Source organism: Cucumis sativus, chromosome 4, assembly GCF_000004075.3.
Source record: "Cucumis sativus cultivar 9930 chromosome 4, Cucumber_9930_V3, whole genome shotgun sequence".
NCBI classification, from domain to species: Eukaryota; Viridiplantae; Streptophyta; class Magnoliopsida; order Cucurbitales; family Cucurbitaceae; genus Cucumis; species Cucumis sativus.
This window is the reverse complement of record NC_026658.2, coordinates 22223518-22236525: the sequence shown is the minus strand read 5'-3', so window position 1 is coordinate 22236525 and position 13008 is coordinate 22223518. Positions and strand designations below refer to the sequence as shown.

The 13008-nt window shown below is 28.8% G+C and overlaps 1 protein-coding gene across 7 annotated transcripts; it reads right to left on the bottom strand.

Annotated features, from left to right (window-relative positions):
• Positions 1-5285: 5285 nt before the first annotated feature.
• Positions 5286-12585, bottom strand: LOC101219893 (phosphatidylinositol transfer protein 3). 7 transcript variants are annotated; one of them, XM_031883700.1, is made up of 7 exons: positions 12337-12584; positions 11478-11625; positions 10864-11040; positions 10260-10358; positions 8933-9175; positions 7735-8157; positions 5286-5726 (listed from the first exon to the last, which is right to left on the bottom strand). In XM_031883700.1, exons 2-6 carry the CDS (start codon positions 11544-11546, stop codon positions 7759-7761), a joined length of 987 nt encoding a protein of 328 aa, XP_031739560.1. In that variant the 5' UTR covers positions 11547-11625; positions 12337-12584; the 3' UTR covers positions 5286-5726; positions 7735-7758. The 7 variants fall into 7 exon arrangements, with proteins under 7 accessions (XP_031739560.1, XP_031739559.1, XP_031739563.1 ...); XM_031883699.1 differs by lacking the exon at positions 5286-5726 and adding an exon at positions 7132-7347; XM_031883703.1 differs by lacking the exon at positions 5286-5726 and adding an exon at positions 7430-7539 and having other exon boundaries at positions 7735-7899; positions 9086-9175; positions 12337-12585.
• Between the last annotated feature and the right edge of the window lie 423 nt (positions 12586-13008).

Genomic DNA, 13008 nt, shown 5'->3' with positions numbered 1-13008 from the left:
GTATAGCGTTAAAACATAGCTATCACATAGGTCTTCTTGCATCACGTCAAGAATTAGCGTTTAAATCATAACTATATCGCATAACTTGGTTTATTTTTTCTCGCATAAAGAATTTTTCATTCAACAATTATGAACTTTGAATGTCATTTTATTTTGTTTTTTTAAAAATAGTAAATGTTAATTACGGTTTAGTCATGCTTATTTTGATTTATATTTATTTAAATTTAACATTATTTAGGTAGGTCAGTAACGCCAATAACTATTATATTTATGTGTTATCATATTAAAACAAACCATACCATTTCTTTTGTTGATTGATTCCTAATTCGAATTTGTCACAAACATACAAATTTGTGTATGAATCAAAACTTTGTTAATGGACCCAAAAAGAATAGCATGAAATTTTCTTTTGTACTTTAAAGGTATAATATATTTGGTCATTAATATCTATATATAGTTTAATTCTTTTAAGTTGTAATAAGTTACCAAAAATTTGGTACTTCCATGAAGTAATCTTATCTTTGAAATAATTTTATGAATATATATTTTGAAATCAAATATACTTGAAGAAGTGAATTGGTAGAGGAAACCATGGGGAATGAGGTTAAATCTAATTTTAAAAAGAAAGAAATAAAAGAATAATGTTACAATATTTAATTTATATGTTATTTGAGAATGTTTGGGTTTAATCATTGCATCCTCAAGTTTAGTGCCACATATTAACATTATATTATGTTATGTTATATTTTACTTCCTTGCTTTATGGGATGCCAACTTCCTTCCCATATTAAATTGCTTAATTTATTTAACCTCTCAATTTTATATAACAAATTTAATTTCTCTATTATTTTTATTTTAGCCAAGTGAATTAAATTTAAAGATTTAATATGTAAATAGATCCAAAATTTTGTGGCTAATCATCCAAAATTACAAACATAGACTATAAGGTTTTAATTATTTTTTAATTTATGGGTGTAGTAAATACACAATTGAAAACAGTGATTAATACAAATTTAAAAGTATTGGCAAGACTTACTCATTAACAATTAGTTTTCTATTTTGAATATAAACATAATTCAATGAATTGAAATGAGTGCATATTCTATATTAAAAGTCAAACTTATATATATGAATTCCCACTCCCATATGTAAGAGAAGATGTTTCCATTTAATTTTAAAAATTTGTAAAGAAATTATAACTTTCTCTCTAAATTTTTTAATAAAAGTTTTATATCTTGTTCTTATCACTAACTAAAGGATGACAACTAATGAATAAAATAAAGTTACGTTCCACGATCTCTATTAAAACAACTTTACCATTTAGCTCTAAATCTTTTATAGTTTAGTCAAAATAAAAAAAAATGTTGAAGAAGAAGCAACTGACTTGGGTTAAAAGGGGTTGGATTCACAAACTGACTAATCACTAAGCTATCTATCAATATTAAAAATTAAATAGTTTGAGGGGGCTCGAGCTCCATAGATCTATATAAATCTACCAGTGCATATAATTAATATATTTAGAATTCAAAGAAAGAAAAATACTAAATTTATTTCATATGCAATTACATTTTTATGTTAACACTTCAAATTTAGATCTAGAAATTTTGGAAACAAATGAGTTAGAAACAAAAATGGGAAAATCCAAAAAAGTTACCTATATATTGATTACAAAAATGGAGGCTTTCAAGTAAAAATTTAAAAGTTTAAAGAACATTTTTCTAATAACAAATTTTTTTAAAAAATATTTATAAATATAATAAAAATAATCAAGATATATTACAATATGTGTCTATCATGCATTATACAGGTAGATAAATAGTAGTATATTTTGATCTATCTCGATCCATTGTAAATAAACTATGATATTTTATTATATTTTGTAAATATTTTGATTCATTTTGCTATATTTGAAAACATTTTAAAGTTTAAACACAAATTTAAGAGCTTATATACGAGTCTTACAAGTTTATGAACTAGAGAAATTCAATTCTACCTCACATGTTTCATAAACAAAGTAAAAGTAATTACAAGTTTTTTATATTATTGTTCCATTCGAAACTATACAAATCTAATGAACTAAAGTTGGTTACCGTATGTTTAGTTTTGGTTCTTATACTTTTAAGATATTCATTTTGTGTTTATTTTGGCTTCTTTATTTTTGTTTCGTAGAAAAAAAGAATTAAAAGTATTAGAAAGGAAAAGAAACATTTTAAAATTAAATAACTAAAATCAAAACTAATAATTTAAAATAAATTTGAAGAGATGGGAATAATATGGGAATAAAAAAGGAACAAAAAGGGGTCAAAGAAAAGGAAAGGAAAGGAAAGGAAAGGAAAGGAAAGGAAAGGAAAGGGTTGGCATTTGGCAATAAATAAAAGAGGAGGTGTGGGCGGTGCAATAATATAAGACGTGACCAACATCACTTTCCTCTTCGTCGGTTTCTATATTTTTCTACCAACCAACCAAAACTAATCTCTCTAAATTCTTTTCTACAACCAAAACTATCTAACATACCTCATTGTGTTAAGCTCTTGAGTTATGAGATTGTCATGACATCTCATCCTTTTCTCTCTCGACATGCATAATTAAACGTGAACCTTTCATCAATATCTTTTTTCGTTTATATGGGTTTTCTTTGGGATTCTGTTTGGTTGAGAGCAAGAACCAAGATTGAAAAAGGAGGGCAAGAAAAGCGAGCAACAAGCACGATGACATCTGAGAATGTCAAGTGGGTTTGAAGTATGTAAGATTGTTGGTTTACTTGTAATATCATCACTAAAAGGTTATAATTAAAACACTAAAACGTCTTTTTCTTAGGTCATTCATACAAAAAATAAAAATAAAAAACTATCGAATGAAATATATATATACAACTCACTTCAAAAATGTTTGGTCCACCAACTTCATAATTTTGTGTTAAACAACTGGAGAATTGTAAAAAATTTGACAAAATATTTACAACATATAGAAAAATTTTCATATTCTATCAATAATAGACATTGATATCCTTCTATCAGTGTCTATTATTTTGATAGATAGAGAGAGAGATGAGAGATAGAGATGTCTCATAGACATGCCAGTTTTTTCGTATGAGATTTTCAGAGAAATTTGATTTGTGGAGTTGAACTTAAATTGATATTGTATTTGTATTGATTTGATGCGATGTCTAGAATTTAGACCTCTGATTCTCTCTCGGTTGAACGTCTACGCTTGATTTGGAGAAAGTGAAGCACGTGATGTTCTTGAAGTTGGAGGGAATGATCGACTTCAAGAGTTAGAGAGTCTTCTAGCTCTTGGAAGAATTCTCTCTTGATTGGAAAATATATATACAAATATTTTGACTTTTTTACATTTTAAACAATTTATTAAATAATACATAATATAATTTTAATAACAATTTGAATTTAAATTTTAGATCCTTCCATAAAATAATGTCAAATATAAATACAAGATTTTCACTTTTTTATATTTTAAACAATTTATTAAATAATATATAATATACTTTTAATAACAATTTGAATTTAAATTTTAGAATTGTAATTATGTCTCAACGACACTTTTGCAATTATATGAATCTTTTTCTTTTAGGTTTTATTTGAGAGAAGAAAAGAAAACAAAAAAGAAGGAGATTGAGAAAGAGGGGACAATCGATGTAAGAGACAAACAAAAGTGAGGGAGAGTTTTTCTTGCAAACAAAAGAGGAGAAAAGTTTCAACGTCTGTGGCAAAAACCATGGGTCATGTGCCATTACCTAAAAAAAAAAAAGTGCATTTATTGTGTTCTTAAATCCCTTCATATCCATAAGGATGCAAGATTCCATTTTGAAATTAAAACCCACCAACGTCTCATTGATATTTTGCACCCTATTGCCCAAACAATCAATTCTTTGATGCAACTCGACCTTCTAACTGGTGTTGACGTAGGAGGAAGAAATTGAAGGTTTTTAAGGTTTCGAAGCCGATTTGAAGAAGTTGAAGATTTTCAGTGGAACAAACTCTGAATGATAGCAAACATAACATTTTGGACATCTGGAACTCAAGCAAATGAAAACCTTTCAAAATTTTCTAGGGTTTCAAAACGTGAAATTAATGGGAAGTTTTCAATGCTTGCACGATTTGAAAGAGATGTGGAACATTTGCAGAGCATAAGTGGAACTTCTATGGTGATCTGTGTTATTTTTTAGTTTTTTTTTTTTTCTTGGAGGAAATTAGAATTTTCATAGGTTTAATTGTGTGTGTAATGTTTTATTTAATTGTAGAGTATTTTGGGTTTATTGAACAAGTATATTTAGGATTCAAGTTTTTCACTTAGGTAGGGACATTTAAAACATTTCTCCATCTATTTTTTTTTTCCAGATTTTTCTATTTTACTATTCTAACCATTTAAAAATAAATTTGCTATTTATCCAAAGTAAACCTTCTAATTTGTCTTTCTTCTGGTCAGAGCTATAATTAATTTGATCCAGTGGTTATAATGAAAACATGTGGCATTATCAGAATTGACCAATTTATTTCTTCAATGTGTCAATTTTTTAATTAGTCCCAAATTCAATTATTTGTATTTTCATAATTAATTTAATAAATTATGTGAAAATTTGTGATTGGTGTCAAAATTCTCTATTCAACAAAAATATTTACATTTCACAAAAAATCAAGTATCAAAAAATTTGTCTTTTAGTAGTTTTGTTCTATGGTTTTGTCATTTTTTTTCTATTTAAAAAAAAACAATTTATTTTAAAGTTTTCTAATTATAAATGCAAGAATTATTAGTTTCTACGTATAACTTAGATAAATGCATTTAATTTTTATCCTTTTCAACTAGTAATTTCTTGAAAGAGTCCTTAAAAATCTCTTTTTAAACTTTCAAAAGTTGACTTATATATTTAAGGGGTGTCAAGAAGAATAGCAATTTATGAGTTTTACTTTGGAAAAATAGCAAAAATAATTTTAAATTGTTATAATAGCAAAATATAAAAATTAGAAAAATAAATAAAAGAAACATTTCCTCAAATGCCCCTATCAAATATAAAAAGTACAATTATTTATCTAAATCTCAAATACATTGTAATTGAAATGACATAATACTACATAAAAAATTTCTCACAAAAACATAAAGATTAAAAAATTTGCCATTAATGGAAAGCTCCACCTCATGCTTGCAAAATTTAAAATCTGTTTTAACGTTCAAAAGATGCAATTCATTTGAAATGAGTAATTGCAAAATTGAGACACATTCAAAGGGTTTGGCTCTACACCTGTCGAACAGTCATAGTCGAAAGCTTCAAGTTGAAAAGGGGAGCATTGTTGATATTATAATAAAGATGAAATCATGAAATTATACCATAGAATTCAAAACTTATATACATCTTAGCAAGATACGCATCGGTGAGTTCGTCCACTCAAATCGGTGGGTTCTTCATACATTCGAGATTCATTTGAGCTCTTCTCTCTTGTTTGCAATAAAAAAATTCTCTTTCACATTGTGTTTATCTCTTGTCGGTTGCCCCTCTCTCAATCTCTTTCTTTTCTTTTCTCTAATAAAACCTAAAAGAAGAAGATTTAAATAAAGTTCGAGCCCCTTTAAAATAAAAGAAATATATAAAAAATAAACCTTAAAAATAATTTTCTAAAAACATAAATGCCGAATAAAACATATATATTATCCCTCTATAGTGAACCATGATCTCTTCTAGTCATTCACCAACTTGCCTTCACCTTTACTTTAACCTATAAAATTAAACATAAAAGAAAGGGTGAGTACAATTTATACTCAGTAAGGGATCCATTATCAGTCTCGCTAGATGTTTGTTAAATTCCTATTAGAATCCTGTTGGAAGGTACCGTCTAAACATTATGCTCCAGAAGGCACGCTATCCAGTGATCCCCTAGGAAAAACATCTGGGCTCTCGATGATCCCGAAGGAACACCCTAAAAGAGAGTCGGGTTGTAAGTGATCCCGTCGAATCACATGTAAAATTGGCCACACAAGCGTAAATAGGTGGTGATCCCAAGGGACACCCATATGGTACAACTCTAACAGTAAATCTAACATAACATCATAGCTTACATAAATATATCATATTGTAAATATCGTAACTCAGTCAAACATAACTCAATCAATCATATCATGTTTAATCACAACATGCCTCAAATACAATGTATCATAGTCATAACATCTCAGTCATACATGTTGCCCTCAACTACCTTAATACATGATCCAAGATATATGCATGCAAATTTAATGTGAGGATTAGAATAAAGATTTTTATCTATTTATTTCAATAATTTAATTTTTAAAGATTATAAATTTTCTAAAAATAACTTATTAATTATATTATTTTGTTATTAATTAATTAATTAATTTTATTTATTTAATATAAAAAATAAAATCAATATTAACTATGGTCATCTTAACGTAGAATATAAAAGGTTTTTATCTATTTATTTTAATAATTTAATTTCTAAAGATTTATGAATTTATATTTAATTATTTATAAACATTTACGAATTTATATTTAATTATGAGATCTTTTCTAACCATTTATTTTAATTTTTTCAACTAGAAATATAAATGGATTATTTACAACCAAATTTTAATTTTACAACTTCCTATATTTTAAAATAAATATTAGTTATTATTTAATTTTTTATAAAAAAATTCATGTAAATTGAATGATTTAAAACTAAAAGAAATTTATTGGTTATATTATTTTGTAATTCATTTACTATTTATTTAATATAAAAAATAAAACAATATTAATTATTGATTTTATTCTTTCCAAAACATTTTTATCTATTTATATCAATAATTTAATTGCTAAATTTTTGAATTTATATTCAGCGATGATGAGATTTCATGAGATTTTGTAACAATTTATTTTAATTTCTTGAATTATATATAAACACATATCTTCAACTATTTTCTTATCAGCATTTGAATTTCTCCCAATCATTCTTATTTTTTATTCTATTTTCTTTACCAGGTATGTGTTTTTTGTATTACAATATGTTAATTTTTTATGATTTTAGAGAAAGAATTGAGAGATACACGTAAAATAATAGAAGAATGATATAATGTCATCCCATGAAATTTGTAGTTCGAATCTTTCTACTCAATTATACTACAAAGAAGTTACTCTTCAAATCATTATTTCGTTTAATCATATTTAAATATAAAAAAATCAATAATATAATCTTTACACGTCCAAACCATTTTTCAGTATATAACAAATGAAAGTTAATTTAAGGTCCATATAACGGGTGTCCAACTCCCAAGAAAGATACTCCAAATTTTGAGAGGTGACAGAAACTAAAAGGGCATAACTTCAACTTCAGGGATTACTCCAATCTGGTATTATATTATAAATGTTATGTTACAAGCAATATAAGAAACGAGTAAAGAGGGAAAATTTTATAAAATAAATGTGTTCTTTTGTTATATATATATAAATTAAATGTGTTTTTTCTTGAAGAAAAGAAAAGTTTGCCAAATTTCCTCACAAAGGGAGGTGCAAACGGCCTGAACTCGGACAGGATGTACCTAAGCATTTCAAAATAATACACAAGTTTAACAAGAAAAGGGAATACCAAAAAGAATTTTTAAGAGACCAAAAAATTGAAAGAACGGTTAACAAGAAGAAATAACACTAAAAGGAGGAAAATAAAAAAACAAACGGACCAGTGATTAATTGTTAAAGGTTAATGAGCAGACGGTGAGGAGCAAGAAGAAGCTTACTTGAATCAATGTTGTTGTAGTTCGTCATCTGGAATCTGATGTGGTCGCCGAAGTGACTTCTTGTAGCTTGTCATCTGGACGCCTCAAATTTGATGGTATTTCGTCGGTGTCGCTTTCGTCGTCAGAAGCCTGAGAATCAACATCGAATGCGGCCGAGTCCAGCATCTGTGATTTGGATAAAAGAGCTTTGTAAGTTGGAGAAGAGCATCTAGAGTCAATAAAATGAGTCATTTTTTTGTCATCTTCCATCATTCTTTGTGAATAATCTTCATAGTTAAACCCAATAGGGTTTCTGCCACCAAATGAAGATTCCAATTTGTCGGCGTCGAAGTTTTCTTCCATTATCTTTAGGCTCTCTGGGTTGTTGGAATACACAAACTTCACTTTTTTGGATGTCTTTGACTCTAGGAATGGTCTTACCATCTGCATTAACAAAAGTACAATTTCTTATATGAACTTCTTCATCATTGTTTAATTCTATGAGACTTCTCAAATCATCGTTATTGTGTCGTAAGATATGAGGGGTGTTTGAACCCAAATGGAAGTGGGTGGAATAGTGTGTTATATTGGCTCACCTCATGTTTGGATATCATGTACAATTTAACCTATAATTATCTACAATATTATTATTAATATCAAATTCCTCTTTGTAATCACCATATTTACTATCTGTTTTTTTATTCATCATCCTTTCTCTCTTCGTTTACAATGTTTACTAGTTCCTACCGACTAGATTAGTATGCAAATCCCTTATCCAAACTAAATTAGTTTCTACCCAAACACAAAAACTATTATAAAACAAGATAGTTATTTACCATCTTGTTACACCACTAGACCTTCAAAAAATTCTATCAAATTGGTGCGATTGTTATGAAACTTTGAAAATGCTAAACTGAAACTAAAGCTATAACTTAAATCATCGGACAAAAATACAAGGTTAAACAAAAGAAAGTACAAACACTAATGAATAGGTGAGTAGAAAGTTTTAAAACTTTAATTCAACTCTGGAGAGGTGAAGAGAGGCTAATTAAAACACACCATCAAATGGTTGGTTTAGAAGAGAGGATATATAAGGATCAAATTCTCATCTCAATGGGGAACCAACACTTTCTTCGAAATTTCCAGATATATGGCAAGAAATAAATGTTCATGAAAATAATTGAAAAAGATTAAATAGGGAAGGGATGTGATAGCTTACCACCCAAAAGGACTCAAACAGCTTTGGTGGGTTGTAGAGAATAGCAAGGCCCAATCTTTCAGGATAATGATTTTGAAGGACGTGAGCTGTATCTCGAGTAACCTTCATTGAAAGACAAGATGTGTTCCAACCATGAAAATCAATTAACCATACCATGTATCCATCAGTTGAATTTGAACTCAAGATCGCATTCTCCATACAGTAAACCAAATATCGTATCTGTCCAGTTGTTGATTCTGTATTCTGAAAAAAGTTTGTTCTACTTTAGCCAACAGTAGCTATGTGAGGGAAAGAAAAACATAATAAGAGTAAAAGAATAAAACTTCTCACTCTGTATTTTTATTAAATAATAATAATAATACAGGTGGATTAAATTACAAAGTTCAGTCTATTTAATGACATTAAATTCAAATTTAAAAGTTATGCCTGTAAGTGTTATTCCCAGTATTTTAAAAAGCCCTCTCATATTTTGTGCCTGTTGTAGGCAAAAATAAGGTGCACCTCATGCATGCATTTTTGTGAAACCGCAAGGTTCAAGAGGATTGTTCACTCTTTTAAATATATAATAATAATTAATGTTTTTTAGTAAAGATATTTAAGAATAACTTAGAGGGGTGAATTTAAACTTGGGATCTCTTATCTTCCAAAACATACAAATGTTAGTTGAATTAAGCTCATATTTGCATAATTACATAATTAACATTTTTTCTTCTTTACTAACCAACAAAACCAAATTTACTAAACCTAAATGTAAAATTTCTTGTGTTTAGAGGTCCTTATATTTGCATATGTCTACTTCAACTATGTTTTTTTCTTCTAATACTTTTATATTGAGTGCATATTAAGAAATTTCACACTTTTTTCTTTGCCTTGAGCTAAGAAAAACACTGGTGGTAAAAATTTATTACGGTTAGTGTATTTTGCTTTCATATCTAACCGAACCCATCATTTATTCCAATCATTTAATGTACCATCTAATTTCAGATTACATGTGACGAGCTAATTTCAAGCAGGTAAGACATTCGAGTGACATGAGTGTTACTAATGAAGCTCATTTCGTGATATAGAATATATCTATTAGACATGAAAGTTTAATGACCTATTCAAATCTTTAAGTATAATAATAATTGACATGAACATGTAAGTTTGTCGCCCATTAGAAAACTTTTAAATTACATATATACACTAAAATGAGAAAAAGTTTATTGTTAAATGTTTATAATTTAATCAAACATGCGAGTAAGATTCTGTCATTTATAAACTAAACATAAGGAGGCAAATAGGTACTCAAAGAACGCAAGGTGCTTCTGTCATGGTATTGAAATACCTGACTACTTGGCCTCATTACAAGAACGGTCCTTCCTTGTTTGTCAGTGTAAGTAGCTCTATATATTTTTCCCGTCTTGGCCTCCTGAGCAATATCTTCCTTGAAACACACACACAAAAAGCCACTGTTTAGTCAGTAACGCAATTCAATAGGATCCAGTGCCCAAGATCAATATGGTCATTCAAGTAAGCTAAAAAATCTTTTTAAGCAGTGAAAGTCTATATTTATGATGTAAAATATGATGGAGGAGGCCAAGGACTGAGACTACTCTCTTCTTCTGGTGCAGAATTACAATTACGTAGTTCCACATGCCTTCAATCAGCAGATTATATTCGCAATAAAATGAAAATGGTTCAAATAGAATCAAATCAAAATGAAGAAAAAAATGTTTTCCTTTTAAAATCAAGAAGGCTTTTCTCTGAAGTCTAACGCTTGTCAGCATCCACCGGTTGATGGAACTCAATCTTCAACAGTTCAAACTCAATGAAGAGATTGATTTATTTTTCTTCACCTGACGTAATGAGCTTTCAATTCTCCATTTTTCAGAGGGATCACAATTTTAAAACTGTGTCAATTAAAGAGTGAAGTCTGGGGAAATCCATACCCAACTTATCTTCTCTGGCTTGTATTCTAGCCTCCATTTCAAAGTTTCCTTCAACATTTTATTGGCCTTCTTTGTATTCCAGTTTCTTGCTTTGAGATACCTCAGAATAGAAGCATCCGAGCACAAAACAGGAAGCTTATCAGCAATTGGACCCATCAACTTTTTTACTTCATTTATCTGAAGAAACACCATAATTAAACCCCATGAATCATTATGAGAAAACTAAGATCTCATCTCAAAACCATTTGTTTCTTTTTTTAAATAAGTTCGTAAATACTACTTCCACCTGTGATTATTTCTCTGGTTTGTAATCTACTTCCTATCAACATCCAAGAAAATAGTATTTTAAAATTTTGTCTTTTGGAATTTAGCTAAGAATTCAAAATGTTACTTATGAAGATCAATAAAATGAAATTGTGCGAAAAAAGGAGTAATTTTAAACAATCAAATATGATTGTCAAATGAGACCTAATCATATTGCATCACATTTGAGGTTGAAATCATTTTTAGGCTTAAGGTACATTACACCTTCAACCAAATTAGGAAAATAAGAGCGAGGATCCAACTTTTTTGTTCTATTTGAACATTTTAACAAATTAAACTTGCAACCTCACCTTGGCCTGCTGTTCTTCATGGGACCAAACCTTCTCTGTCGCATTAGCTCTCGACTTTCTAGCAGACATCTTTCAGAATTCGAGAGACTGAACAGAAATAATTACTCTAGTAGATACAGATTAACCGTTTGGATGCTCTCCAGATGATCTTGAACACATACACCAAAAAAGAAAAAAAAAGCGATATAATTGTTAGATGCTTCATTCTATTGTCTGAAAATCTTTAGACGCTGGGACTAAATGGGGCGCATAATCATACATCATTCACCTTCAAAATAATGGACTATCACAATCAATGCGATGCATTACGGGTCAACTATTTTGTCATCTAATTAGTTTATTTTCTATTTGCATTACCTAAATTTGCTACAGTTGTTACTTATAACACATTCAAAGAGAAATCAACTAAACATAGAAACCTCCAGCCCAATCGCAAAGCTGAGGAAGTGGCTCTTAAATCACCAAAAGCTTAAGCTAGTGGGCGAGGGTAAATTTAATATGATTTCTAACAGCGGTGAAACAACAAATACTTTTGAATCATCCCAGTGTATAATCATAATCCAACTCTAGTAATTTTCTAAATTTCTGTCGTTCCAGAAACCCAAAACATAGAGAAAAACAGAGAATGATAGAAACAAATTGCTAAGCTGAAAAAGTGGCGAAACAACAAATATTTCTCAATCGTTGCAATTTATCTACATAATCCAAATCCTATAGCTTCGTAAATCTAAGGCGTTCGCAGAAATCAGAAACAGAGGGGAAACAGAAAGATCACCAGGAAATTCGATGGCAGGATTCAGAATATATAATAAATTACGAATAGAACAAATATAAATAAAGGAAAAGAATGAAAACTTACTTACTTGGCATTTGAAATCGTGTGGAAACAATCCTCCTTGGAACTACGGAGGGAAAATCAAATGAAAGCAGAGGATTGGACGAAGTCCATGTCCGGCAAACAGGCAACGTAACCTAAAAGCAATGCGAGATACTCAAGGATTGTTGGCCATTTTTGTCGAGCTTGATCGGAGCAAAAATTTGTTATTTGAGAGAGAGAGAGAGATTGGAAAATTGGCGCCCTGCAAAAATGGAAATAAAGTTGATGCGAGGTGAAATTGAATGCTATTTATATGCAAAATTTTGAATAGAGAACACATTTTTATATACCAATGGTTTGGCGTTTTTAGGAGGAATAATTATATTAATAATGTTTTCTTAAAACTATTTAGTAAAATAATATTGATTTGATGTTAATTTGAAATTGTAATTTCCCCTTTTTTTGGTCGATTTTTTTTTTTAATTTTACTTTTTCTAATTAAAATTTTAAGTAAAATTAATTTTGTATATTTCCCTTCACATGACCATTCCTTTGTTTTTATTTTTTTATTTTCTTAATTAAATTCTTTCATTTCTTCTATCCAAAATTTATTTTTTTTAATCTTTCTGGTTTAACCTTTTTTAATTAAATTAAAATGTGATATATGTTTCTTATGTGTAGTTTAATATTTTAATCTAATTAAAATGTGATTTA

Bases quoted from the DNA above. Each gene is read 5' to 3' on its own strand.
- LOC101219893 (XM_031883700.1), bottom strand. From the start codon at position 11,546: ATGTCTGCTAGAAAGTCGAGAGCTAATGCGACAGAGAAGGTTTGGTCC. The intron at 10,359-10,863 runs GTATGGATTTCC...GTGTGTTTCAAG, and splicing joins AGCCAGAGAAGATAAGTTGG to GAAGATATTGCTCAGGAGGC. The intron at 9,176-10,259 runs GTATTTCAATAC...AACTTTTTTCAG, and splicing joins TAATGAGGCCAAGTAGTCAG to AATACAGAATCAACAACTGG.